The 27,957-nt window shown below is 42.5% G+C and overlaps 2 protein-coding genes and 1 long non-coding RNA gene across 7 annotated transcripts in view; all 3 read left to right on the top strand.

The window, feature by feature from the left end:
- The window catches only part of cabin1 (calcineurin binding protein 1), a 37,719-nt gene extending 17,681 nt beyond the window's left edge, over positions 1–20,038 (top strand). For all 5 annotated transcript variants that reach the window (XM_071482257.1, XM_071482259.1, XM_071482260.1 and 2 more), the window contains 8 exons: positions 7,171–7,334; positions 7,421–7,517; positions 7,644–8,327; positions 11,116–11,190; positions 15,031–15,289; positions 17,757–17,915; positions 18,013–18,215; positions 18,346–20,038. In XM_071482257.1, the coding sequence (XP_071338358.1) occupies positions 7,171–7,334; positions 7,421–7,517; positions 7,644–8,327; positions 11,116–11,190; positions 15,031–15,289; positions 17,757–17,915; positions 18,013–18,215; positions 18,346–18,489 (1,785 nt within the window). In that variant the 3' untranslated portion in view covers positions 18,490–20,038. The remainder of the gene's footprint in view (positions 1–7,170; positions 7,335–7,420; positions 7,518–7,643; positions 8,328–11,115; positions 11,191–15,030; positions 15,290–17,756; positions 17,916–18,012; positions 18,216–18,345) is intronic.
- On the top strand, positions 3,732–7,164 carry LOC139623768 (uncharacterized). The gene is made up of 3 exons (XR_011691588.1): positions 3,732–4,703; positions 5,705–5,767; positions 5,912–7,164. It is a non-coding gene; the product is annotated as an uncharacterized lncRNA (long non-coding RNA).
- A 4,218-nt stretch (positions 20,039–24,256) lies between the features above and the next one.
- tbx16 (T-box transcription factor 16) lies at positions 24,257–27,679 on the top strand. Its single transcript, XM_071484161.1, has 9 exons — positions 24,257–24,635; positions 24,794–24,950; positions 25,065–25,167; positions 25,531–25,695; positions 25,926–26,072; positions 26,169–26,239; positions 26,390–26,478; positions 26,569–26,782; positions 26,869–27,679. Exons 1-9 carry the CDS (start codon positions 24,620–24,622, stop codon positions 27,305–27,307), a joined length of 1,401 nt encoding a protein of 466 aa, XP_071340262.1. The 5' UTR covers positions 24,257–24,619; the 3' UTR covers positions 27,308–27,679.
- Positions 27,680–27,957: the final 278 nt, after the last annotated feature.

Raw genomic sequence — 27,957 nt, forward strand, 5'->3', positions numbered from 1 at the left:
GTTCAGACCTGCGATTAACATGCGTCTCATGTGATCTGATCTCAGGTGGACAGCCCTAAGTACAGGCGTGAACGCACCCAAGACACATTGAGGACATATTTGAGATCCAATCACTGAGACCACATTTGGAGGTTTTATGCAGCCACATTCTTTTAGCAGTGTGAAGGCAAATGTGTCCTGGCCACATTGAAGGACCGCCCACTCAACTGTCGTCCTCTGCCACAGTCTAATTAGTCCCACCACAGTTTCATAATGTAACCGAACATATTTTACTGTTTCAAATGGCTGAAACCTTCTTTCATTGTAGAGCTGCGATCAGTACAGTGATTCAGTTAGCAATAATGACAAAACACTGGATTTCTTAATATCCCATCACAAAATATTTAAATATTCACTTTTAAGGGCAAAGTAATTCTGGGTCAGGTCAGTTCTAAGGTTACAGTAGCTATCACAAGACTGTCAGAGAGAGGCGTCCCCCTCTGTTTTCTATTATCTCTTGAAAACCCTTTCCTAAAACCATAACTTGTCTAATTGGCACTTACTATGCACTTTTTGATACACTTCCTTACGCAGTCTCTCAGCACTTATTAAATAGATGTTGTACCTAATACTTACAATGTTTCCCACCGCACTGTAGCCCTCTATTGTCCTTCACTTGCTTGGATAAAAGCATCTGCCAAATGAGTAAATGTAATGTAAATGTATTCTCTTATTTAACAGAAAAAAAACATTGTTGCTATTGTACTTCAGCCAGAAGCCTGCATAACACAGTCTGTTTTCTGAACACTGATGTCAGGTCAGTACATGAGTTAGCAAGGTACTCCAGAAGCCAAATTATCATCTGGGCTACGCTAAGGTTGCTGGATGAATGTGTTCACGTCTTGGTTTACCAGTTCTGTTTAAACTGTCTGTCACCTCTGGCTGCCTATCACTACACTGATGTAGAATAATTGCACACCCAATAGAGGGTTTGGATTGAATCTGATTATTGCAAACATACAAAATGCTTGTTTCACAGCCCCAGAAGCACTCATAGAATAATGTTTTTAAAACACTGTTTTGTGTGGTCTCATGATCATAAAGATTGGTTTCATATATCATCATTCATACGGCATGAGGAGCATCTAATGCCAAAGAACCTGAAGTGTGGTGACTAATCTCTCTGCATGAATGATTGGCATACTACAGTTTACGCTTTACACACATTATTCATATAATTCAATTGGATGCACAAAAATCAGTCTTAAATATGGATCTCTAGATGCAAGCTCTGCTATAATGGAATCGCACAGTGTGAGTTTGTTGAATTATCTGTCTCTCAGAATTACAAGGCTTCTGCTTCTGTTGGGTTCCAGTGGAGGAGATTACTGTCTGAATCTGTCATCTGTTTTGTATTTGTTTATTTACTTCTTTCCACTTGAAGCCAATATTATGTCTTTTCAGTGCGTGCAGAAATTGGCTTTTTAATTTGTTCTTTGTGTGCTCTCACTTTTGTTACAGGGAAGCTAATACAAGCAGAATGTCACATCACATCAGCACCTCATATCAGTCGATTGTCAGGGCATATTTTGTTGATGCACATTATTTTGGATATATAGGCTGTAGAGTCAAATTCTTACTCCAGAATGCTTTTGGTAACAGACTGTAGAAGTGATGTGGGCCAGGTCTGAGCTGGAGGAGAGCTCTGCAGCGCTCTGGCTCCCACTGGGTTCTCACAGAGCCCCTTCTGGAGGCAAACCTGCCACCCTGATATGCCAACTGTTGGAGCTTTACTGTTCCCTGCAAACCAAGCCCTCTTCCTCTACCATAGGACAATGCAAACCTTTGTAGAAAATGGATCAAACATGCTTGTTTTCATAGAGTCTATGAGTTCAGGGTTGTAAATACATTATTACATTCTATTACATTATAATTTAAACCCTTTATGTTGTCAGCAACAGTGGGTAAAAGCCTTCCTCAAGGTTTTTTCAAACCTAGTTGGATAGAAAGTCATTGTTCAGCACAGTTTTTGAACCAGCTTCAGGCCTGTTTCTCTAACTTGTATACAGGTGTGTCACTCTCAGCTGAAAGCTGGATTTGATCCTAACTACTCATGCAGTCGGTTTTTGATAAATATGTTGTTTGTGTTTGAGTAATTTCTTCAGTGACGGATTGACCACATGAGTGCACAAGAGCTGCCACAAATTGATACAGTGCATTGGTCGGATCAAACATATTGATGACGCACAGCACCTTGATGTCAAGGAGACACAACAGTCACATTAGTACGCACCTCACTGAGCCTGTTGGTGAATACTGAGTTCCCCCTAATGTGGGTCATGATGCCCTACTTTTCCTGCTGGCTTTGGCTGGGTTACATTAACTGGGACCTGTGTTAAATAACCTATATACTGCTGTTTAGAAATGATCCACATGAGGGTGTGTTGCATAATTTATTGATGGTGGTTGTCAGCACAAGTACTTTGTTGGAGGGCCAGCTCCCTTTTATACCAAGAATAAACTAATAATATCACAGAGTAAAATCATAATGATGTTGATGAAGTGAGGTTGATATTTGAAGACATATAATAGATATTGTATTATGTCATGGTACAGTGTACAGTGATACTGAGGCAGAAGTGTTTCTTCCTTGGACTGCTTTACCACTTTAGCTATTTGATGTTTTAAATAATGGCAACTATGTTTATAATCCAGCCTGCTTGTTTAGAAGGCTCAGACTCTCACTGCTCATCTTACTGCTTTGTTCTTGTAATAAAACCTTCTATTGTGCAGGAGATACATACAGCATATTCTCTTAAATGACACAGATGATGTAGCATAGCCCTTGTAATACAGGCATTGTTGTGGGCAAATTATTATTCCTATATCAAGGCTGAATCAGATGTAACCTGTTATAGATGCTGCCATAATGCCAGAGCCTCTAGCTGCTCAGGACTACTGTTGAGTGATCGTGAGGAGTCCCCCTGTGTTCTCTCAGGCACGGCGTTACCTCCTCCTTCCACCCACCACCCCTCCAACCCGACACACCGCACACACATACTCTTGCTTACATATTCTTCCACCCACTCATGCATTCACTCTCTACGAAGCTCCAGAGAAAATGGGTGCCCCTGTTGCTACATTTCAGACAAACAAAAATCTGTCCCGGTCTCGTAACTTTTCAGAGAAAACGCTTTGAACTCTTAAGGTCTATTCAGAGCAAGCTTTCATGATTGATTCAACTGCTTGAATGCAACTTTGCTTATAGGTAGGGCTCAGCGTCTCGTTATGTTAGGTCAGGATAGTCTTCTGGGGAGCTGTTACACTTCTATTACTTGACTTGGTTTGATGTATGACTCAAACATTTGTGTGTTCAGCTGTGCAGTTTGCTGTAGGTGGAGCTCCACTCAACCTTGGTTTTTTTTTTTGTTGTTGTGTTTTTTTTTTTTTTTTTCTTTGGGGAGGAGTATTGGCCCAATGAATACATTTTATAGAAGTTGATATTTTGATTTGCATGTTGGAGGGTTAACCCTGGCTGCCTGTATGATTGCCACTGCCTTCCTCTGCTCTGTGTTCGGTTGAGCTTGACATTTTTCAGCAGGTTTTTTTTCCCCTCACTTACACAACAGGAAGCAGGAAAAACAAGGTGTGTTTGCTTAGTATGTTTATGGTGACCAGCAGGAGAGACACGACCAGAGTTAAAAGAGAGGAAAGGAAGAAGGTGAGGGCTGTTGTCACTAAACTGCTGGCTGAGGAAATACTGTGTGTGTGTGTGTGTGTGTGTGTGTGTGTGTGTGTGTGTGTGTGTGTGTGTGCGCGTGCGTGTGTGTGCGTGCATGCGTGTGTGTGTGCGCGCATCACAACACTGTTCTTCGGCCTGTGTTTTCTGTGGTTAATGAGGGTTTTATCTATACAATCATGTTTTTTTTTCCCTGCAACTTTTTTGGTTTTTTCCACCATTGGTGTACCATCCTCCTGATGCATCCCACTACATTGTTATTGTTGCACTGGGTTCATTTTTCAGCCAGTTTATGTTGTGTAGCTCTTTTCCTGTTGCTCAGTCTTCAGGGTGATCACGCTCTGCCCCTCCCCCTGGCTTTTATTCGCTCTGCTCATCTCGTCTCTCTGTTGAACTCGCTCTGTTTCCTCATTACTCTCTCTCACTCCTCTGTTTGTGTGTGTATTGTGTGGGTGTGCACTGATGGGCGGGAGTTTCTCTGCTTGCCTTGGATTGGCTGGCAGAGGCCAAAGAGGATTGGCTGTATGCTGTGTATAGTGCGAGGGAAAGCAAAGGGAGGCGGGGGGAAAGAACTCCAGCGAGCTGGGGTCAGGGGAGAGCGGAGATGGAGTGCGTGGGTGTTTTTGTTTTGAGATGGCAGTGTTTGAGAGCAGGAGAGGAACGAGTCAGCCTGTCTGTCAGTGGCATACTGAGCCTATAGGCCCTGACTCCAGAGCTGCTTCTCCTCTTGCCAAGGCTGCTGCCATTCTCCTCCTCCTCTTCTTCTTCTATTCCTGTCTTCCCGTGTGCAGCTGTGCTTCCCTCTTCTCCTCTCTTGCTGCTCCCGCTGCCCTAGCACCCAAATGCAGCCCACCCCTTGCTCTCAGAGCGTGAACCTCTTTCAGGGTGGAGGCGCTGTTAGGGCTGCTGGTGCTGCTACTGCCAGCAGGAAACTGTCCAAAAGAATACTAACGCAGGTGCCGTGGAGTAGCTTTCTTTGGTGATGGTGAGTCGCTTCCTCTCTTTTCTTCTGACTTTTACTAAATCGAGCAGTGCTGCTAATTTTTTTTTTGTGTGAGCAGAGTTCCTGTGTGATTTTGTGAGAGTTAGAGTTATACTCACAGTGGTGCTCCTGTAGAGTTGAACAGTGCTACAAAAGATAAAAGTCCTTCTGATGGTCTTAATTTTAGTTCTGATGTCTGCATGTTAGGTGTACTAATGTAGAGAACAATGTAGAAAGATTGATTAAAATTACACCACCCACTTAGCAGCCATCTTGGGTGGTTAATCTAAAGTTGTAGCTAGCTGGCAAAATAGTGAAATTGTAGTTGCTGGAAATATGCAGTGGTGACAACTAGTTGCTTCAAGACAGAAGCAGCTTTCCTGCAGTTCATTTTGGGCCTGTGCCTCTCCTGTCACTGATGGCATGTTAGGACAGGAGAAGATGAAGTAGTTAAGATGACAAGTCGGGGGTTTTCCTGCAAAGGTGAAAACAACAGCCAGCATGTTGTTTTGGCACACAGTGAAGTAGAGGGAAAGTCAGTTCATAGCCCCTGTTCACCATCAGCTTTTTGCTTTCTCCCTTTATGCTTTTGTTTGTAATACTTGAATAAGTGACTGATTATGATTACTTTATGATGGGGCTTGTCCACTGCCTTTTTTCCCTCCTCGCCCTCTACAAACAAACAAGGAAATTCTTTTAAACTTAAAAGTAGTTTGAGGAAAGCTTCCTTTTGTACTAAGGGATTCTCATGTCATGTATTTATCCGTTGTTTATCCTTTGTTTGCTGTGCATCTTAATCTCTGTCTGATTCTTGCGTGATGTATTGGCCACATCTGTGCCAAAGCTGTTGCTCCAGATATCAAGCAACGATCATATTTTTATTGCTCATAAAAAAAGGGGGAAAAATGCTTAAAATCATTGCAGTTAAAGTCTTACAAATCTGCTTTAGCTGTTGTGCTACAGCATAATCTGTATAAAGCCATGGCTCTGCTTTCCCTAAACAGATTTGCTCTGGTTGGATGGTTGTCTGATGAGGAACAACTCTCCCCCATTAGAGATCTTTCTAAGTGAGTGGAGCCCACCCCCTCATCATCCTTGTCCGACTCTTGTTGGAGGCTTTTAGTAATCTGTGCATTGAAAGGTTAAAACCTTCCCAAGCCGTCCCCTTATTGCATCATCATGTAATAATAAATCTTCTCATTTTCACACAGGAATTGGAGCCCTACGCTTGTTCTTCAGAACCACTGGCTGTGAATTAGGATCATTCCACCCTCTTAAACTGGATCCTGTAACATAATTAAAATGATTAATGAGCATATTTATTCAGAAATAAATCTTAAAGAATGCCTATAAACATAAAAATTAGTCGCCGCCTTGAACTAAGAATGAAAACTGCGTCCTTGATTTAAGGTTTTTCAATGAAGACTTGGACTTGCAGACAAGAGGCACGGGCTCTCTGGGGCCAGACGCTTCCTCAGTGAGCGTGCTATAAGTCTGTCCTCAGGAATGCATTCTGTTTTGCCTTTCTCTCCTGCTTTGTCCCTCTCCAGTCACTTTGAAAATGTCATCTGATAATATGGAGCTGTCTATTAGGAGGAGCATCAGCCTCCCCAGTGCCTTCAGCAGCTGACAGAGCCATCTCATTTGTTTTGTTCCATCCTGATATGGTCATCTTTGTTTTGTCTCTCACATTTTCTGAGGCCGTAGCCACACTCTCTGCCATGTGCCATCTGCACTCGCATCAGTAGTTTCAGAGTGCAGAACGTAGCCTTGCCTCACCTGCTGAGAGGAACATGTGCTCGCTGAAAAGGTGGACTTGTCCATCAAAAAAAACAAAAAAAAAAAACATCATGCTTTCTGCAAAGGAGGACTGCTCGTTGGCAGCCAGTCTGCTGGCCTGTTGTATTGCTTGGACAGAACTGAACACTAATGAGGCTGCCTATCATGTATACCCAGAGAGAACCCCACCCTCCCCACCTCCTACATGGCCAGCCAAGTCCACAAGATCTCTCCTGCAGCCTCTCCATCCCCTCATTAGGGCTGTCTTCTTTGAATGCCATGTGTTTAACTCAAATTAATTCCTCTTGATTTCTCTTCTGCTTTCTATTTCCTTTCTTTTTTTCCACATCTAGCTGTTAATTGTTTCTGTGTCACACCTTCCATAGACATAAAAATATAAACCTTCAGGAATTCAGAAATTAGCCTGTTGATGTCCAGTCAAATGGAAAACCAGTTACATGTAGACACTTCCTCTGAGACACTGTTTGGTCTCCTTGCCCACTTTTGAATAATGTTTTGTAACTGAACCATGTTATGACATCAAGTTCCTGTCGATCTAAAAGTTGAGGCCACACAGAACAGTTTGTCTGTGCCATGTCCCACCAGCAGTTTATTTATCCTTTTTGTTTGTTGCACTGTCTAACTTAACTCCTTATTTTGCCTTTTGTTTTTTTTTCCTCATCTTTTCCAGGGCATCTGGCGCATTCCAGTAGATGAGATCGATCGCCCAGGAAGTTTTGCATCTCATATGAACCGATCCATTGTCCTCTTGTTGGAGGTGCTGTCTCAGCTTAAGGATCACGATACTCTGCTGAAAGTCTCTTTCATGCTGCAGAGAACCCCTGACCAGGGAAAGTAAGGACCAAAAACGTGCGATACTGCTGTTTCTGTTATGTGTTTGTTCCATGACATCTCACTTTGCTCCTTTCTCTTCCATGAAGGAAGTATTTACGGGATGTTGATCGCCAGGTTTTGGCCAAGAGAGCATTTTTCCTAACTGTAAAAGTCCTGGAGGACAATCTGAACAGTCTCACGGGGGTAAGGAAGCACAATTCACTGTACACACACGCACACACACACACACAAAGAGCTGAAAGCCGCTCACTGTTTCAGACGTCTGGCATGCACCCACTTCATGTTTTGACAGGTTCTGTTCTCTTTCAGGTGTCTGAGCAGCTTGTCAAAGCGCCTGCGCCCTCCATGGGGGAGATGACCACAACGGACACATCCAACAGGCCCAGTTCAGAGGACAGCAAGCATGCACTGCCAAAGAAGCCTGGGCTCACAGAGGGAGTCTGTGTCCCTGACACCGGACCCAGGGAGGCCTTGCAGGCACAACTCACCCCACCACCGCTATCCACAGATAAAGGGAGTAAAGTTCAGGAGAGCTACACTGGGAAGGTGGAGACTGCTGGGAGTGAGGAGCACAAAACAGGGACAGAGGAACCCATGGAGCTGGACACTGGCCACTGGAGGAAGCCCTCTTCCACCACAGATTCTCAGGGCAACCAAACGGAGGCTGAGATCTCCCTGAGTGCTGTGGAGCCTCAGCAGAAAGTGACTGACAGCAGCAGGACAGCAGAGCTATCTCTGGAGGAGCTAAGTATCAGTTCCAGGCAGCAGCAGCCCCAGGCCTCAACCCCCAAAGTCACTCTGGCAGCCATTGGGACTGATCAGGGGTTACTACGAAGGCCAAACAGGAAAAGAAAGCTTCTCGAGGATGTAGAGTCTGGAAAAACCCTACTGCTTGATGCCTACAGGGTGTGGCAGCAAGGCCAGAAAGTCATGACCTACGACCTGGGACGCATTGAGAAAATCATGTCAGAGACTTATATGCTCATAAAACAGGTATACGTCTTCAGTATGTACCACAACACATCCCTGTGCTGTGCACGTGCAGACAATCGTACTAGACAGACAGACAACAATATTGTAGCCAGTGTATTTGCTGCTATAATTTTTTGTCATTTTGCAAAGTCATGCATGCGTGATATGAGCCCTCCTAAAATAATTTGGACTTGAGAATCCCCCCCTTCTAACTGAATTAGTAACACAACACCCTCTATAGAATAGGGACTTTCCCTCTTTTCAAACACTGCGACACAGCCAGAACATACTGTGTGGTTTTGCTTTGACTCTCAGTAACCCACATTCAACCTCTGTGACTTTGGTCTTTCTGCTGTTACTTGTGAAACAACTTGCTGTAAAAATGTTTTCACAAGTAGGTGGGAAGCTGCAGTGGATCAGTCACTGTTGATTAATTGTTTTAAATTAAACTTGTCAGCTTTATGCATTGATTTGCTGCATTCCCTTAATTTATAAATTGCAGTGAGAGAGACTGAGATAGAATTTAAAGGCAAGTGCTGAATAATTTTCTAGTGTCTATGTCAGCCAGGTTTTGCTGCCATAGAAATGAATGGTGAAAACCTTGTTAATGTAATGGCAGTAGATCTGCTGCCAGAAGCCAAAATGTGTAGTGGCATAGTGCCATTGCAGAGGCAAGCGTCTGTCTGTATTATAAGATTATTGCAAAATATTAGGCCTTATGTCTATTATGCATATATAATTTTAAAATGTATGTATGTATGTATGTATATATGTATATATATATATATGTGTGTGTATATGTATATATATATATATATATATGTGTGTGTATATATATATATATATATATATATATATATATATATATATATATATATATATATATATATATATATATATATATATATATATATATATATATATATATATATATTTTATGACTGTAGGTTATAGTAGAAGCAGGAAGAGGGGCTGCTGAAAATCATTATGTTAACCTTCTCCTGCGTAGGAAATGTCAAAGAAGTCTCTCCAGAGCAAAAGTTTCTCAGTTGTTGAAAGTAAGTCCAACTTCAGTGCTTTCTGTGGTGCTGATGATGTAGTTGCACAGCAGCCCACATCAGCTTATGTAGCCATATTGAGCTGAAGATCAATGCTGGCCCTACAGAAGTTGCTATGTCACTGGCTGTGTAATGCCAAAGAGCTGTAGCTGGAGTGGGAGGGCAGTAGGCGAGGGACAGTAGAGGAGGAGAAAGAGGAAATCTGAGGAGATTCAGCAGCAGTTGTTTTTTGTTTTTTTTTTTAGGTTCTTGGGTTACAGCGAAGATTTTTTTTTCTGAGCTCTTTAAGAGAAAGCAAAGCGAATATTTTCTCAGACACACCCTGAGATAGAGTAACCAGAATAAGCTACAACATGTTTCCTATAACCAAATGAGTTATGAGTTAATATGTCTGGACATTTTCCAGAAGCATCTTCTTTTTGTGCACCTACTTGCACAAACAGCAGATGCTTTGTGGTTTTATGCTCTGCTGCATTGCACAGCTGCACATAGTCACACTTTAAATCTGTACCTCGCATCATTTTCATTCTTGTTTATGTTTTGTCAGTGCTGCTGCATATTTCAGTCCGATGATTGTCTTTCTTTCAGCTCACTATTAAGGTGATAAAATTCAAAGAGCCACTAAATCGTGTGTTCTAGACAGACAGAGCATTTCCTACCATCAAATTATTTTCAACTTGACAAGTGAAGCATAAATGCTGCTCAATTTTACCCATAAAGAGGCTCAGCTACATATCATCACGCCAGCAGCCCTTCCACATTTTTACAGCCTAGACTGTTGCCTCAGTGTTATAAAACACTCTGTTAATGACAGCATAGCAGTTCTTCCAACTCTGGAAAACCCTGCTGGTCCTCCAAACTCTCCCTAAGGCTTCTCCATCTCCAGTCTGATACAGTCAGTCAGACACATTTCTGTTTTGGTTTTTTTTGTTTGTTTTTTTTAATATATTTTTTTATTTCTTGAAATAATGAGAAAATAAAACTACATTAAAGATGATTTAAGTCTAAAATACAACATACAGTTGAATGAAGTATGTGCTGTCAGATTAAGTGAATGTTTTTATTTTAGAGAAATGTGATAGAGATGTCTTGTTGAAATTCCCCTTCCAATCATCATGTGACATTTAGAAATCACCATGGGCAACTGTGTCTGGTTTGAAAGGGAAAGTTTGCAGTGAGCTAGAATGAATAAAAAGCAGAGGGCTGTCCTCTGTGGTGCACTGAAGCTTGATTCAGTCCATTTAACAATTGGCATAATTTGAAATCTGGAATGAGGCTGCTGTGAAATCCCTCCCTCTGGGTGTCCCTGAACCGCTGCACACAACAGACCGCTGGAGGGAACATAACAGCTGTGTGAACAAGATTACTGCTAAGTGTACGATGTTGTGCTTTAGCTCAGCTCGCCAACTCTCACACCCACTCACTGAACTGGGCCTTAATGTGAGTCGTTCGTTACTGATGCTATGATCAGAGGGAGCTGCTCAGAGGAAAATCCCACTGGCTCATACAGAATTTGTTGTTTGTTTGGAATTAGTGTGGACATATAACATGGTATGTACACAGGACAGGTTGCTTCAGAAATATACGAATTTGCAGCTGCACACCCACTGCTCCAGTGTTAACTGAGGAAGTCCTACTGAATAGAAAAAGATAAGAGTGTGAAAGGAGTTGACACTTTGGAATATATCAACCAGCATGTCAAGATATGTTGCTCTCCACTAATGTCATTGCTGTGCATGTTCTCTCCTCAGGTTGATGAGGATGTAGCTTTGGACCAAGCTGTGAAGTTCTGCCAGATACAGTTGGCCACTTCTGCCCAAAGACAGGTAAAACACTGTAACTTAGCATGCTCATCTGCCATTTTTCTGCTACCTCTACAACTTCTCTCCCTCCTGTGCTTTTGACTTAAATGTGCATTCTGTGTATACATGTTTCATCCAAGTTGATGCCAGATATGTCTTTTTCTCATTTAATGAGATTGGATTTGCATAGTAAAGCTTCAACAATTGAAGGCTTTACTCAACAGTTTATGGACTAAACAGGATTAGACTTTAAACTTCTGGCATAGGAAGTTATCATAAAAAACATAATGTTTTTGATTGCAGCAGGTAGAAGTTTAGCCAAGCAGATGATTTCTGATAAGATGCAACCTTGGCACTTAACTGACACACTCGGTGTTGACTAAAGTCTCGTCTCCAGCATGGCAAGTGTATGCTTTACCATCCAAGATGAAATTACTATGTACATTCCACTGAAGTGAACGCACAGAGACTGAGTCTCAGACGTTTCACATATTGACTCTGGAGGGCTAACAAGTCAGGGTTTAACACTGATTTTTTTGTAATTCTAATACTACATATTACTGCAATATAATCTACACTCCTACACATATTACTACATTATAACTGACAGTGTTACACTGAGTTGTCCTGATGTTGTCCCACCCATCTGCCAATCCAAGTAGGTTAAATGCTAATTTCACTCGTCTGCAATGTAGCTCATAATCGCTGGTTTAAGGACGAATGTTCTGTCGTTGTGTTGAATGTGTGGAAGTAACATGCAGCATCTGTAGTAAAATGTGCCAAACCAATGAGTAACTTGGTAATTCCCAGACTTATTCAAGTCTATCCTTCTCCAGCCTGCCAGTACCAAATATAGCTCAAAGCATGATGTGAATGCACCCTGTTGTCTCTTCAGCCTCACGTGCTAGTTGCTAAACTTGTCATCAGTTTCAACAGAGCATTGCTGTGCATGCAGCTTATTTGCACAGGCAGTGTGCATAGAATTTACAAGGCAAAATGACAGATAAAAATATATGAAAACATTAGATAATATGTCTGACTGTAGTAAATAGTTTCAGCTAGTGCTTTGTCTTCATATTTTTTAGCAAATCATTAATTGCACTGCCTCATCCTGTGTCAGTGACTCCCCCTCCTGCCCACACAGTCATCAAGGGTCTCTGGGCCCACATCCTGTTGTCACGGTGATGTTCCCCGAAACCTCAGGCACATGAGAAGTAGCTGCAGGCAAAATAAATCTGTTTTCCTTGTTCAATTATCCTATCATCTTATTTTCTACATTATTCTTTTGTTGTCTTTGTTCCTTCTTTTCATTCATTTCTCTAATTTTAATGAATAATCACGCGACATGGAGATGATGGTGCAGATGAGGCACAGAGCTACAAGCCACATCTCTCAAATATGTAACAACCTGACTGGAATTAGGATCTTGTTTTACTGAAACAGCTGTTGATTTATATGTTTACATCTCCATGATATCTTGATGCATGAGTTTTGAAATTAGTCTTATTTTATTTCAAATTAAACTGCATATAAGCCCCAATGCAATTGTGCTTTACCTTAAAATACAATTTGAAATAAACTCAATTCAGAGTTTAATACTTTATGCAGAGTCAACTAGAAATCAAAGACACTTATCAATCAATAAAATGAGAACATAGTGAAAGAAAGTTTTCACAGTTGAAACGTCAGAAAAGGAAATGAATATTGTTTAAGTTATGATGGCAGCAAACTGACTTCAAACTAAGCAACATCAAAAGTTGTACTGAACATGTTTTTATTTTGTTGTTGTAATTGGTGGCTAAAAGTAAAAATCCTTCCCGTGATTAAATCCTTCCTGTGATTACTGTCAGGTAAACATGCTGTTATTTCTCTCAGGTGTACATGATAGTTGACTTGTTAGGTATCATGACATTTAGCCTCCATGTGGTGGCCTGTGTTCTTGTGTGACAGCATGCTTCTGCGTACAACCTCACAGTCTAATTGAACTGCTGTTTATGTGTAATTATTGTGCTACCACCAGCTCATGTCGTGGTTTGCATTTGGTTACACTTGTATATAGTAGGAAATGTGAGTAGGCACGATAGAGTTCTCAGTTCGTGAACATGAAAAATTCTTACAGATTCACACATTCCTTCAAACCCCCACAAGTGCAGAGCGAGATGAGCCTGTCGAGTGCTGAGGCGGAAAATCGGCTGCGTTGTGCTCTGTGTGTTGTTTGATGCCATATCAGGGGAGAAGAACGTGTGGGCTAAATGACCTGTGCTCTTCATGACTGTCAAGCAGTAAATGTCTTGATATATTTTCATAATCATTTAGGTTTTTACTACTTTACTGGAAGTACTTCATTAACACTCCAGTCTCACTTTCTGTATATCAGCAGAGTTATTAAAATATTAATAAGGTTTTAGTCATCAAAGAATGTGGACATTTGCTTCACAAAACACCTCCAGTACCAGTTCCCTTTGGGCAGGCAATTTAATTAAAATGTTCGTTTGGCCGTTCTTTCAATTATGTTGGAAAGATGACCCAACCTGTACACAACATCTACAGATGCTCTAATCTGACTTAAAGCCCAATCTGGATAATTGCACAGAACTGGAGCCTCAGTGTAGCTGCCAGCAGCCCACTCGCACCACTCACTGAACACTTGAGGAACCTCCAGACTGGCTACATGCTATGTGCCGCAATACTCTCAGGTACACTGTTATTCTAATGCACGTGCTCCAGCTGACTTGTTGGTGTCTTTGTCGGCGATGTTTAATTCATGAGGTATGAATCATCAGAGCTGCTCTGGAGCCGGTGCTTGCTTGAAGCTGCTCTGCTGCTCTGTGTTGGACTGAATGATCTGATGCTGTGTGAGGTTTTGGAAGGCTACTCTTGTTTGTTTGAGTTGCCTGTGCTCTACTGTGTGATTCCCGCGGGGAGCTTCTTCATACACAGCTCTGATTCAGAGCACAATTTGACTTCAACTCCCAGCAGAGAGCCTGGGAAAAACGCTATGAGAGCTCTGTTGCTGCCAGATTATCTCGTGCTAACATACTGCATCTGTCAGAGGTTTGCTCGTCATGACAGCGGTGTAACGTGGCCCTGAACGCTACCTCAAGGCTTCTGAAATATTCACAAATCCAATTTATCTCTGACTCGGAAGTCTGTATGGCAAATATAAAGTCATATTTTATTTTTTAACATGTCTGTATAATCACAGAGGTGCAATTCAGTGTAGCCTTCCATTGGATGTAAAATTCATTATTTCTTCAGCTTGTTAAATTTCTCCTCAGTTGATACATGAGCCTGAAGAGCTGGGTTTTAAGGCTTAGAAAGACTAGTTTTCATCCAACTTTTCATCCATTTTAAACTGAAAACTACAGAAGGTGTATTCACTTCTTTTAACGGTGCTGCTCTGTGTTGCCATGACAGCAGCCGTGGGAGCAGGGCGGCTGTTGTCACAGGTTGTTTGTGCAGCTCTTGTGTTTATAAGTGGTCCTCAAAAGGACACCCAGGAAAGTGGCTCAGAGGGATGTAGAGTGGTGTAGAGCTGTGCTCCTCGCCAGCACCCAACACACAGTCCTGTACACAAGTAAGACTCTGAACCCCCGGGGAGAACGCCATCGCAACTCTCTAAAGGATATCAGTACAATAGCCAAGACTAATATTGCTGATGTGTATTGTTTGAAAAGTGCAGTGGTATCGACTGTGGCTCACTGTTTTTTTTTCCGGCACTGAGTCCTGAACCAGATTCTTTTTCCGGGGAAGAGGATGTGCACTTCTCTCAAATCTACCTGAGCAGAGGATGTTTAGCGCTGCAGATGGATCCCCAAGGTCAGTCACACCTCCTCACAACCACTGCTCTTCTGTCTCCACCAGTCTGCAGGCGATGCCCCAACCACGCCTAAGTACACCAAGGAGCACAGAGACATCTTCTTCCCGGCTTCCCTGCAGACGCCCGTCTTGCTCAGCCACTCCACCTGCCACCCGTTGTCCACACAGGACGGCCAAGCCAAAGTGGTGTATGAGCCCCTGAGCAAGCTGTCCAGACCTCAAGCCTCAAGCTTCCACGATCAGCCACAGCACAGGAGAGCAGCTAGCCACGCTGCTGCAGCCATGGCCTTCCTACCACACACAGGTACAGTGTCCTTCATTTGCACCATCTTGCACCACGACATGGTTGTTCTGTGTTTTTGCCACAATTACGGTAAGTATACACACACTTTAACAAAGGTTATTGCATTGCCTAATGCTGGAGTGACTTAGCAATGAAATGAAATGTTTTTGTTAAAATTGCACTGCTGCTGAGGTGGAGCTTTGCAGTTGTCAGTTCAGTTTGTAATGGTCCTAATGGTCCAAGAGACCAGCAGGGGGCTCCTGTGGACTTCCACAGACCTGTTACATAACAGCAGACTCTGGCCTGGTTAGATTTGCCTTTTGGGTTTTGTCAGTTCCCCAACATGAGTTTTAGAAATCAGTGTCCTCCAGATTGTGACTGTTTTTCTGCCTACATGAGCTTCTGGAGGGGTTTGGCATAAGCACTGCTGATCCTCATAATGAATATTCTGGTGGATAAATGTGCTGTTTAGGTCATGGTTAATATCTAAAGATGCAATTCCTACACTCTGTCTTCAGCCAGATATTCATTATGGTTTGAAATGGAAAAATAAATCACCAGCTGAACCAGTGAGCCTGAATCTTCACTATAGAGTAGTGCATTGTTCTTGTGATATTTATAATGTTTTAATAATTTGGTTTTAATAATTTGGTTTCCTGTATGAGGCCAGGAGAGCCATTAGAGGGAGTATCGAGAGTAAACAGTATGGTGAGACACTGAAGTAAATCCTGTTGTTGTTGTTGAAGCAGCTTTCATTTCTTTTCTGTCAGATAAGTGCTCAGTAAGTGGAGTTATTGCGTTTGGCTGTAGGTGACAAAGTTGACACAGTTGTTGCCTTTGAGGTTGAGTATGACCCAAAGGAACCACATTGTATGAGGATCTTACTCAAACTCCTTAAACCAAGCAGAACCATCCAACCAAGTGACATTTATTTTCACCCAACAAGCACTTTTCTTACTCGTGTAGAATCACATGGGTGCTGTACTAATGTGATCGGCCACTTATTTATTATTTATGGATAAGATGGAAACACATACTTAACAAATATATTTATATACATTAAGAATTAACATAAAACATCATGAGTTCTAATAACATTTCATGTCAACTGTTCACTCATATAATTATTCAGAAGTCAATACAGAATCATATTTGTCGCTGTCTGCAGCAGGCAACAAAATTAGGTTTTGTTTTTCATTCTGAACAATGATTTCCTTCATATTTAGATTATCTCTTAAAAAATCAGGCTGCTTTCTACAGAGCTCAAAATGCAAATGTTATTCTAATGTCACATTATTCTCTGTTAACTGACTAGTTTCACATTTTGCTTCTTGGTTCAGTTTCCTCTTGAGGAGAATTTATATCAAGATATTAGGGGTGAAAAATCTGCCCCAAAAGTGCAAACCTTTGATGAATTAGCTTTCAAAGCCCTGCAACGTGGCAGAGACACTGAATCTTGTTTTTGTCCTTAATTGGAAAGCCACAGTGGAACAGAGCACAATTTCAGTTTTGTGAAAAGTCTATTTTATCACCTTTTACATCTGCACTGTGGTAAATTCTCTGAATCTGTCAGCTTCGTGTCATCAGAAAGAGAAAACACCATAATGCAGTGAAATTGCAAAGTATTTTTTTTTTTCAACCTATAAACACTGATTACATCAATAAACTGGGTTTAAAATGTCTGTAACCCCCAGCTGGATAGTTTGTGTGGATCTGTTCAGATACGTGCAGAGCAAGTTTACACACACACACGCACGCACGCACGCACGCTCTCATGCTGCACCAATGTGTGTTATGTAATGGTTTCCTAGGCAACGTTAATGGAGAAGCTTGAAAGAGTATTAGATGATTTCTGTTTTCATTGTGTGACTCCGTGCTGCAGGGGGGATTTTTGCAGTTATTTCACATGCAGTCATCATAAGTAGAGACTTGTAAACTTTATGGACTCATCTGATGGTTACTGGAAAGTTAAAGTTTAAATACCAAAAAATGTACAGGATGTATTTTTACATAAAATGCTTTAATCTGGAAAAAGCCTCAGTGGTTATGTCTGCCATGCTGTACAAAGAAAATTCCATGAATATTTTTTCAGTAGTTCTGCCCCTTACATCTAATAAAACAGCTTTCTTTTATTTATGTGGTATCACATCCATGTGCACAGTTTGGATGTACAGCTTCAGCATCTTGATTCAGTTGGAAAAACCATCACGTTAAAGTCAGATGTTCAGTTCTGCTTTAGATGGGCCAACGGTACAGAGAATCAAGGCTTGATGTCTTGTTATTAATCAGACAAACAACAGCAGAAAACAGACAAAATGCATAGCTATGTTAATGTCAGGGTGTTTTTCAGTGACTGATAGCATTGACCTCAGCTAGCAGTGTTTTCATTTTATTTTCTGTATTATAAAAATGCCACATGCCTGAAGGGTTCTGTTCTGATGATGTAGTTTTAACATATATTTTGTTGGTGTATGGCTTTTGCCCACAGAAGAACGGGAGGAGCCCTCAGAGGGACTTTCATACCGACAGCAGGAGTCGCATCTTTGTCAGCAGATGAAACTTGCCACTGTATCGCAAGGGCAAGAATCAGCAGCAGGCTGGTTCCAGGAGGAAACTGCCACATGTAGCACCGCACATCCTTGCCCAGGTCAGACCCGATGAATCAAAAGCGTGACAGAAAGAAGGCTTTGTGTGCCTTGAAAATGTTTTAATATTGACCATTTCCTCTAATTCTCCTCTGTCAGACCAGCAGCAGTATGCCAGCAACGAGCAGTCAAAGCTTCCAGACTCCAGCCGAATTCGCTCCCGTGTCCCACCCAACATGCCAAAGCTTTTCATCCCTTCCACAGTTACCAAGTTCCCACCAGAAATCACAGTAACACCTCCAACACCCACACTTCTCTCCCCCAAAGGCAGCATCTCAGAGGAAACCAAACAAAGACTTAAGGTACGCAGTCTGCTTCTAAACATGTATGCCTGTGAGCGTGTGTGTAAATAACCATACACACAGTACATCTGTGAGCTGTTGTCTAGTCCAGCACTCTCAACAGTGCCCCCTGCTGTCTGCTCCCGTACAGAACGTCATCCTGTCGTCTCAGTCTGCAGCCACAGTCAAAAAGGACACTCTGAGCCAGCCGGCGCTGGAGGTGCAGGAGACGTCCAGCCAGGAGTCGTCTCTGGAGAGCGAGTCAGACGAGGAGGATGATTACATGGACATCTGAGCCTCTACAGGCCCGGTGTGCACACTGACACTGAACTCTTCTCACAACCTGGGCTAACTCTGCCAAACCCTGTGCCCCTGTCTTAAGAAAAAAGGAATGGTACACGTCACTGCAGCTGTCTTTGTTGATGCTTTTGTTCCCTCATGTGCATTACGAAAAAGAAACACTCCCAAACTGAAAAAAATGCAGTATTGTCATCGCGTGTCATGTCACTGTGTTGCTGTGCTTGTCAACAGTGATGGTGTGCATGACAGACGACGATGGCTCTAGTCTCACAGCATGTCTGTAATGTGCCATTTATGCATATCACACATCAGCTTACTGAGCTCTCGTGCGCCCAACTGTACACTGGATCTGGCAAGAAAGACTGTCAGCCTTTAAAGCCAACCAGTCCTGTGTTTATGCATCTTTTTCCATGCCGTGTGCCGAGTTTATCTCAACGCTGCAGCTAAATCCTTGAGAACTCGCCAATCTGAGGTGCCTCAGTCTGGACTGATGCTCAGCAGCATGTACCTGCTGTCCTCCACTTCAGTCATTTTCTTTGGCATGAGATTTTCATCTGCAAGACACATTACCTTGATACATGATATTTTTCAATGAGCATAAAGGTTAAATAAGGACAATCGGCTGCATTCGAGGTTCGTCAGTGGAGCTAACGGCCCCACACAACCTCACAAACTGTAGCAGATTGGAAATGTTTACACTTAAACACTTGGGATGTTTTTCAGTTAGCATTTAACTTTGTGCTATTTTTGTACTCACTGTATTTCTTGTAAAAATAATTGTCCTATATATTTTTCTTTTGTTTAGTGTGCATTTGTAGCTAAGAGGAACAGTTCTTACCAGGAAGACGTCCCGTCACCAGCACTGATCTGAATGAAACAGAAATTTCAGTTATTAGAAATTAACTTTTGTACATATCATCATCCAAATATCTTTCCAATATGTTTGGCTTTAATAGGTCGAGTATTAAGCTGGAGAAGTGTGTGCATGTGTGAGAGTGTAAACATTAAGGCGAGGGCCACTTTGATTCCAGTCAACTCAGGAAACGACTCACCATTAACAGACACTTTCCGTGATCTTTCCTGACTTCAGTGGAATTGAAATGCATGCCGAGGACGACTTTCTAATACAGATGCCTTTCCATTCAAACCATTTTGCTAAATTTGTCACAATTCTAGCTTAACTCAGAGGAAGACAATAGAATGTTTTTTACAGATTGTTTTCTATTAAAAAGAAAGATATTTACTGATTATGTTTCTTCAAAGATGTCTAAAATAATTTTTAAAAATGACACAAATAATTGTAAACTATCACCCTTGATTAAAAAAAAAACTGTTTTGTATTTAATTTTATTATTTTTGTTCTTTTTTTTTGGTGTAAGATGGTTTTCTATTGTTCTGCTGAGCTTCTGGGAACGTACCATGGCTAAAGAGGAGACCGGGTTAAAGGCTTCAGCTCAGCCCGGCTCCCCTGGAGGGAAACTGTTCTCTATGTCTGGACTGAATGCATTATAGATGTCAAACCAAAAATATATTTGAGAAACACATATTTGTTCTGTGTGCTACTTCAAATATTAACCCACAGGGGTCCTCGCATCAGGTAAGACAGTGGTTTTGATTATAGTCTCTATCAACCCTCTGCAGAAAAACACACTATAACTACAGGTTATTATAAGACCTGTGGGGACACAATTCATACTGATGCTGGAAATCAACATGTACTATAATTACCTGTAGATAAGAACTCCATACATAACTACCCTATCACATATAAGTACTCACATGCAATTTTCATATACTGGAAGCATTCATGTTTTTTTTTTCTAGTATATGTTTCAGGAAAGTGACTATAATGCATGAGCAACCACTATAGATTGCTATAAGGAATTATTAGCACATTAAAATCCTACTGCAACACTTAATAATTCACTGCGGACGTGGTTGATGTTTCACAGCCAGGTTGACCACCTTTAAACACAGTTTACAGCTCATGAGTAAGATTCAAATCTTAAAGTGATGCCTTTATGCACATAAGAAGAATAAAGGGATAAATTGTGGACTTCCAGTGTTGTGAACTGGGAAAGTTTTTTTTCCCCAACTATAAATATTACATGTAAAATATATTGACTTGATTTCCTTCATTTAACTGGATAGAAATGTCATCGAGATGAAAGTCAGACTCTTTTGCATGAGCGCAGCACAAAAACATTACAACAATAGATACAATACAAACACAAACAGGCTGGGATGACTGTTACACACTATAAAGCACCATAAACAATATCCCTCTATGATGCATGAAATTAACTTTCTCTCAAAGAAGAATTTTAACTGAAAAACTTTTAAAGGCGTCTGTACGCTTCCAGGTCTGGCACACACTTAGAAGAAATGCAACTTGTCTTCTGCATCGTAGAAGGGGATGAAATAATACACAAAATATCCAGCAGTAAAGTTTGTCACCATGGACTTTATGTTAAGCTTCTGTGGCCTCTTAGGCTGAAACCGTCTTATTCACATTTATCACCACCACACCACTCAGTAAAAGGCTCATATTTTCGATCCTTACAATTATTTTTTTCTCATCAAAGATGATTAAAACTATTAATGACAATCAACTCAAAAGTATTTTATTACATTGCAAGAATTTTAATCCCTCTCCCTTTTACACTATTTTGAACTCCAGACGTGACATGAGGAAAAGCCTCTCGTTTCAGTCACTGTGCTTCCAGTGGAGCTGTGGAGTCTCTGGAGTCCTGTAGCCAGCAGACCACCCCGCTGACCACATTGACTTTGTGCTCAAAGGGCTTGTGCACTCTGGTGTGAAGTCTCCGACACGAGGGAAGTCATTAGTCTTCATTAGCAACTTCCAGGAGTTTCTTATGAAGTGCTGTGAAGTTGTCATTTGCCCCCTTTGCCAGGCAAGCTAGATTTGAGGTTTGTTTTCTTATGTGGTCGACCAAATGTGAGCTCACCCGGCCCCTAGTCGGTGCCTGTGAGATCAGGGTCACTCTGGGTTTAGGAGAGAGATGCCAGACAAGACATTTCAACTTCCTTTTTTGTTTTATTCTTGTTTTTCATATCTGCAATTTATGAAAGAAACTGTGCCCTGGGCTTTATCAAATAAAACTGGACTCTTTGGTTAAGAAGAGAGAAAAATATAGCATATGGCCTGGGTGCCATGTTATTTGTATGTAGCAGCATCTCAAAGAATATAAAGTAGAACAACAATCAACCTGTTGTCAGGTAAAGGCATTTCTCTTGCTGTGTGAGATTGTTCAGTGTCCTGTGACATCATGTTGTTTCCAGCCATGGGGCTGCTATCTCTACAAACCCCTCAAAGTGGCCAATTAAGCATCAAAAGGGCATGCTGCATGGCTAATGTGAGCGAAAGGTGTGAGATTTCTCGTCAGTCCACTCCAGGGGCTCTTTATTGGGCTGCTAGAGAGCCGTCTGATCCCCGGGCCCTGGCTGTATATTGGCAGCTGTTAACTGTTGAGCACAAGGGGATCTGTGCAGTTAAAGCAAATGGCCGAAGACTGACACCTGGGAGGTGGAACATCGCTGCCAAAGGTGGTCTGGAAGTAGACGCAGGGAGGAGAGCCACAGTGGAATGAGGCAGGAGATATGGGGATTCAAGTGACCAGGAGGTATCAGCGTGATAACATCACTGAATCAAATCTGATCTATATCTGATCAGTCATTTTGTGTTGTATGATTCTCGCAATTACCATTGAAGATTCAGTCTAGGTAAATATTAGTAAGCAGCTACATTCATACAGCATATTTGGACCTTAAATAAAACCCACCATGGTTTTCAGCCCTTGTCAGTCTTCTCCACAAAACCTCCCTGCTGTATCATCCAGTCCAACTCTCCCTCAGACTGGCTGTTATATAAGACGGTGCTGCCATCCCTCTATGTCCCTGGACTTTGTCCCCAGGCCATGTACTAAGGCCTCTTACCAGTCACACCTGTCACCCAGTGTGTAATGGGATTGACACTGCTGCTGCTGAAATGTACACCTCAGCTCTGACACTGACACACTTTTCTGCTGCCGGAGCTGAAGCGATCTGCAGAGGGTTTATCATCGCAATCTTTTCATTTCTCGTGGTATCTTGCTCCCAAACACCCAAAAAAGCTGTGTGAGCTCTGTTCCCCGTGAAATAGTTTAAGGTGATCCCCCACACAGGTCCTGCAGAGCCGACTGAAGTGAGGAGAGCCACACTGAACCTGTGATTAATAACTCCTCCACAACAATTGGTTTCACATAAGGAGGATAAAAACACATCGCACTTCCTCAAGGCCAATGTTGTGCCACCACGTTCCACAGGGGAGGGAGGGGCAGGGGCTGCATCAGGGCATTTAACATCCTAAAATGATAGTACAGAGCTCTTTGCATGTTTAAGTGCATCATTACAGCCACAATGGTATTAACCTTTTTAATTCTACATCGACCCAACACAAAGAGGGAAGTCAATATTTTCACAGGGAAGACTTTCTTGCAGTAAAAGTCTCTTTATGCACACTTAACTGCTGATTGGACAGAGTGCTGTGGGACCATTTTGATGCTGCAAACATTGCTGTAAAAATTCTACATCGTGCATTACATGTGGTTTTGGTTACTGGTCTGTTTTCTATGCAGTTACACAAAAGCAATACATACTTTTAGGTGTTAGAGAGCTGAGCTTACAGAAGGCAGTGAATGCAGCACGCAGACATGAGAATACAATGAGGAGTGGAAGTGGTGTGTCTATGCTAGGAAAGGGGCTGAATGAGATGTGAGAGTCGCCTCAATTCAAATGTTCATGTCAGGGGAAACAAGAAGGTTGGTTATTTTTTTCCTCTATGCTAATGCTGCCTGTGTTTAGCATTTGTTTTGCACGCAGTAACATGACACGCCACAGGTTGAGACAGGCCTATGAATCCTGACACCCGTGGATTCGGGCTGGATGTGGATGGTGGGAGGACGGCTGGGTTGTTGCAGCGGGCTCTTTATTCTCAGACCCCTCCTGTCCTATTCAAGGCTGACTTGGGCTTGTGGTGCTAACTGGCTGTTAATTGCCTGCCCATACACAGGGCTTTCTCCACATGCAGAAACTAGCTCCTTCAAGGGAAACTAGCTTAATGAGATTATCTATCAGAGCAGGGGCCTGTCTAGACACCCCAATACACAACCCCACTCCCACCACTGCCTGCACTCCTGCAGGCTGCAGAGGATGCCCCCAGGTAAAAGTTACCTGCAGAAAGAGTGCATGTTATCATCATTATCACCATTATGGGTTTACACAGAGTTTCCCACCCACTGTATAATTTCTCTGATGGAGAAAGCTAAGAATTTTGAAAGAGCTAAAGTTTGTCATATGAAAATTAGAAATTTGTATTATTTTGTGCACTCACAGGTCAATATATTTTATTTTTAATGGTACATATGAGAATAATACTTAAAAATCTACTTTGACTCTTAAAAATACTGCTACTGCTCAGGTGCACACACAAACCTCAGTGGATTATTCCACCCTCCACTGCATTTGTCTCAGTTGTGTCAAATGAAGTATACTGGGCATTTACTACATTTCACAAACACACTAAATGGCATTTTCGTGTGTGGTTATATCTGTGTGAATGATATTTACACAGACTCTGGTGCCGCTGTGAGCCCTGACCTGCAGCAGAGAAGTCCGTCCATATTTGTTTTAAAGTCTCTTAGCAGTTAATAAAGATGCATTTCCTCCGTAGCTCTTCCTGTGGGGATGGTATCAACGCTCTGTTAAGTCTCTTTGATTTCCAGCACCCTCCAATCACAGCGGGACATTGACTCATGATTGTGCCACTTCAAAGCCTGGGAATGGTTCTCTTGACCCCACCCACTCCAGGGCTCCCCTTAAAAGTCATGGTCACCCCATCCTACAGGACTCAGGATCTCTGATATATCTGGTGCAACAAGACTGACTGACTTTCTGACTCCCTGGGCTGCGGGATATCTGTTTTTTTGCTTTGGGTTTTTTACACATGAAGGAGGGAGAGAAGAGCTGAAGAAACACTTTGGATTTCACTGATTCTTGGATTTCTTACTGACCCTCGGTGCATGAACCTTTTCAAACATTTCCTGTGCTACTCCTGAACCTGAAGAATGCAGTCCATCAGAGGTGAGTCTTGACTGACCTTTTTTTACATTAACATTGGGCTTTTCAATCTATAACTCCAAACCAGTTCTATTGGTAGATGTTTTGTCTTTATCAGGTCACGGTGTTCTCTATCATGAATTCTGTCAAGCATTGCTATGATGAATCTTATCATCTTCTAGACTTAAAGCCCAACTTCAGTGGCCCTCCTCCCTCTTCCATGGCTGCTGGCCCAGATGCTTATCTCCAGGGTAACATCAGGATGACTCTGGAGGACCCTGAACTCTGGAAGACCTTTCATGAAATAGGGACTGAGATGATCATCACTAAACCAGGAAGGTAAGCTGACAAAAAAATTATATTCAATGCAGAATAATGGGAAAGTAGAACCTTGTGTTGCTGTGTTTGCTTGTCCTTCATGAATACTCATGCGTTCCCCTCTATGTTTTCCAGGAGGATGTTTCCACACTGTAAAGTGAATCTCTCTGGCCTTATTCCATGTGCCAAGTATATCTTACTGGTTGACATGGTCCCTGAGGACGGCTTCAGGTATAAGGTAAGACAGCAGTGGCAGCTGTTTTTAATAGAGAGGAATTTCCAACACAAAAAATAGCCTTGACTTACAGCAGCCATGGCTTTGGCTGTAGATATCCCAGAGTGGTTACCACCATCTCCAGACAAGACATCTCCTGTTTATCACCCCCCCTCTCCTGACATTGTACATCAAAGGGTGCTATCTCTTCCTGTTTTTCTATCCCCTGCTGGGAGCCCACTGTACTACCCCCCTATCTCTGTGGGTGGTACTGGCCAGCCATCACTCTCCACTCTATCAACCTCCCCTTACACTGTGGGAAGGGAAGAATCTGTAAATCAACTTGCTCTATGACAGACTGACTGACTATCTGTCTCCTTCCTACAGTGGAATAAAGAGAAATGGGAGGTGGCAGGAAAAGCGGAGCCCCAGCCTCCCTGCAGGACCTACCTCCACCCGGACTCTCCAGCCCCGGGGAGCCACTGGATGAAGCAGTCCGTCTCCTTCCTCAAGCTCAAGCTCACCAACAATACACTCGACCAGCATGGCCATGTAAGTAGAAGCACTTGAAATGGGGTGTTTGACAACAACCTGTATTTCCAAATGATATCCACACAACTTTTTTGACGGATGAAGTCCTTGGTTGACAACTGGTGACACTTTCAGTCCGAACCCTTTGGTTGCAATAAAGTGAAGTCTTGACAAGTTTGTGCTGCAGCTCAAAATGTTTGAAAAACCATTAAAAAAACTGTCAGCGTTAATCACTCTCTTCCTGTCTGCAGATCATCTTGCACTCCATGCATCGGTACCACCCGCGCTTCCACATCGTCCAGGCAGACGACCTGTTCAGTGTCCGCTGGAGTGTTTTCCAGACCTTCACCTTCCCTGAGACTTCATTCACAGCGGTCACCGCCTACCAGAACACCAAGGTCAGTTCCCAACACTTTAAACCAACACAAGCTGCTAGTGGCACATCACACATTACTGAGATTTTAACTGAATTGATGCTCTTGACCCCCTCCCAGATTACAAAGCTGAAGATTGATCACAACCCATTTGCCAAAGGTTTCCGGGATGAAGGCACTAATAAAAAAAGGTGGGTATCACACCAGTCGCATACATGTATGGATGAGAGGTGCTGCACAGGGCCCACAGTAGTCAGTTTTTCCAGCTATGCCTCTGCAGTGGATTGCAGTGAAAGTAATGTATATAGTGTTGTTTAAATGAACTTCATGTTCCTCTGCAGGCGTACAAACAAGAACCCAGCGTGCCTTGAGAAGCGTCAGAAGATGTCAGACATGCTGAACAGAGACTCTGAAGAGGACAGTCCACAAGGTACAGATTCAAGACCCTCCTCCGTCTAGCGATGTTTTTACTTTCTTGTCCTGTATTCCTAAATTGATCTGATGATTTATGTCTCTTCAGATTTCTGCCAGTCATCATATGAGGGTTACGATGGAGAGGAAGGAGAGCTGCCCAAAAGAAAAGAGGCTGAGGGCGTCAAAGAGGAGCGTTACTCCCCGTGGGCTGCTGAGAGGGAGCCCAGAGTGAGGACTGAATCTCCTGCTGGGGCCGACACAAGAGACATGTACAACGCAGAGCAGCTTGTTCCTGCTCTAGCTTCCTACCAGCCCTACAGGTGAATACTTGTAATGTTATGTAAATTTACGAAGATCGTCTCATACTGACAACCAGAGCACTGACCACCTTCCTTTTTCTCTTCAGGTTCCACGAGTATGGAAAGTCTCCCTCTCCTTCCTCCAGCATCGGCAGCAGCAACAGTGGGTCAGGACGCAGCAGCTTTGAGTCCAGAGTCCCTGATGTCGCCACTGTACCCGATCATGACTCATCAAAGCCCCGTACACATGAGACTGGCCCTTCTCCTTGTGGCCCCCAGCATCTCCCTGGCCCCCAAGACTACACTGGGGTCCTCAATATGACCATGGCCCAGGCTGGTAAGCCAGGGGTCATCGGCCACCACATCTACAGCCCCTACAGTGCAGAGCAGCCCCTGGGTCAGTGGAGCGGCCCCAGTCCCGCCCAGTATCCCCCTCCTCACCATCTGACTGCTGACTACACCACACAAGCTGTGCACCATGGCTATCACCATGGCAACGTGGCTGAGTGGAGCCAGTACCCACTGTTCTCTTATTCCTGCTGGTGAAGGGATCTTCAGTGTGAACTGACTGAGAGTGACTTAAACTGATGCTGCTGCTGCTGCTACTGTGCCATCTTGCCAGTTTGCTGATCCAGTGCTCACAGCTATGAGAATGCATGCCCAGACAAGGCTGAGGGACAGAGGCCTGCAGCAAGAATAGAAAAACTGAGAGATGAAAAGAAGTATAAGGAGCCGCCTGTCTCTGGATTCAGACTCCAGTTATCCTGAGTGCAACTACTGAAGTATGCTGCACCATACTGATAGATTGTTTTAATAATTCTCTATTTATTTTGTATTTCATCTCCATGTTCCAGTGTAAATATTATTTTTGTAAAAAAAAGGAAAGGAAGAATAAAATAAAAGTGTGCAATCTGTCTGTCTTCAAACTGTGATGTGATCTGAAAATAAAAGCCTAAAAATAACGTGATTATGTCGTGTGTGTGTGTGTGTGTGTGTGTGTAAATACACTTCCATCTTTTCAAATTAAGAGTACAAACAAAATATGCAACACAATTATAACTGAAAAATGGTGCCCATAGGTAGATCAGAAGACGCTTAGTTTATATATGACATTTTGCTTAACTCTCTGGATGGTTGATGATTGTTAAAGTAATACCATGTGAAGTAATTTTCCATATTACAAATTATCTTTAAAT

The sequence above is a fragment of the Trachinotus anak genome, unplaced genomic scaffold (assembly GCF_046630095.1).
Source record: "Trachinotus anak isolate AG129_WGS33_773 ecotype Australia unplaced genomic scaffold, CSIRO_AGI_Tana_v1 ptg000008l, whole genome shotgun sequence".
Taxonomy (NCBI): Eukaryota; Metazoa; Chordata; class Actinopteri; order Carangiformes; family Carangidae; genus Trachinotus; species Trachinotus anak.

Coding starts and splice junctions, on each gene's coding strand:
- tbx16 (XM_071484161.1), top strand. Junction 26,073..26,168: donor CCGCCTACCAGAACACCAAG/GTCAGTTCCCAA, acceptor ACCCCCTCCCAG/ATTACAAAGCTGAAGATTGA. Junction 26,240..26,389: donor GAAGGCACTAATAAAAAAAG/GTGGGTATCACA, acceptor GTTCCTCTGCAG/GCGTACAAACAAGAACCCAG.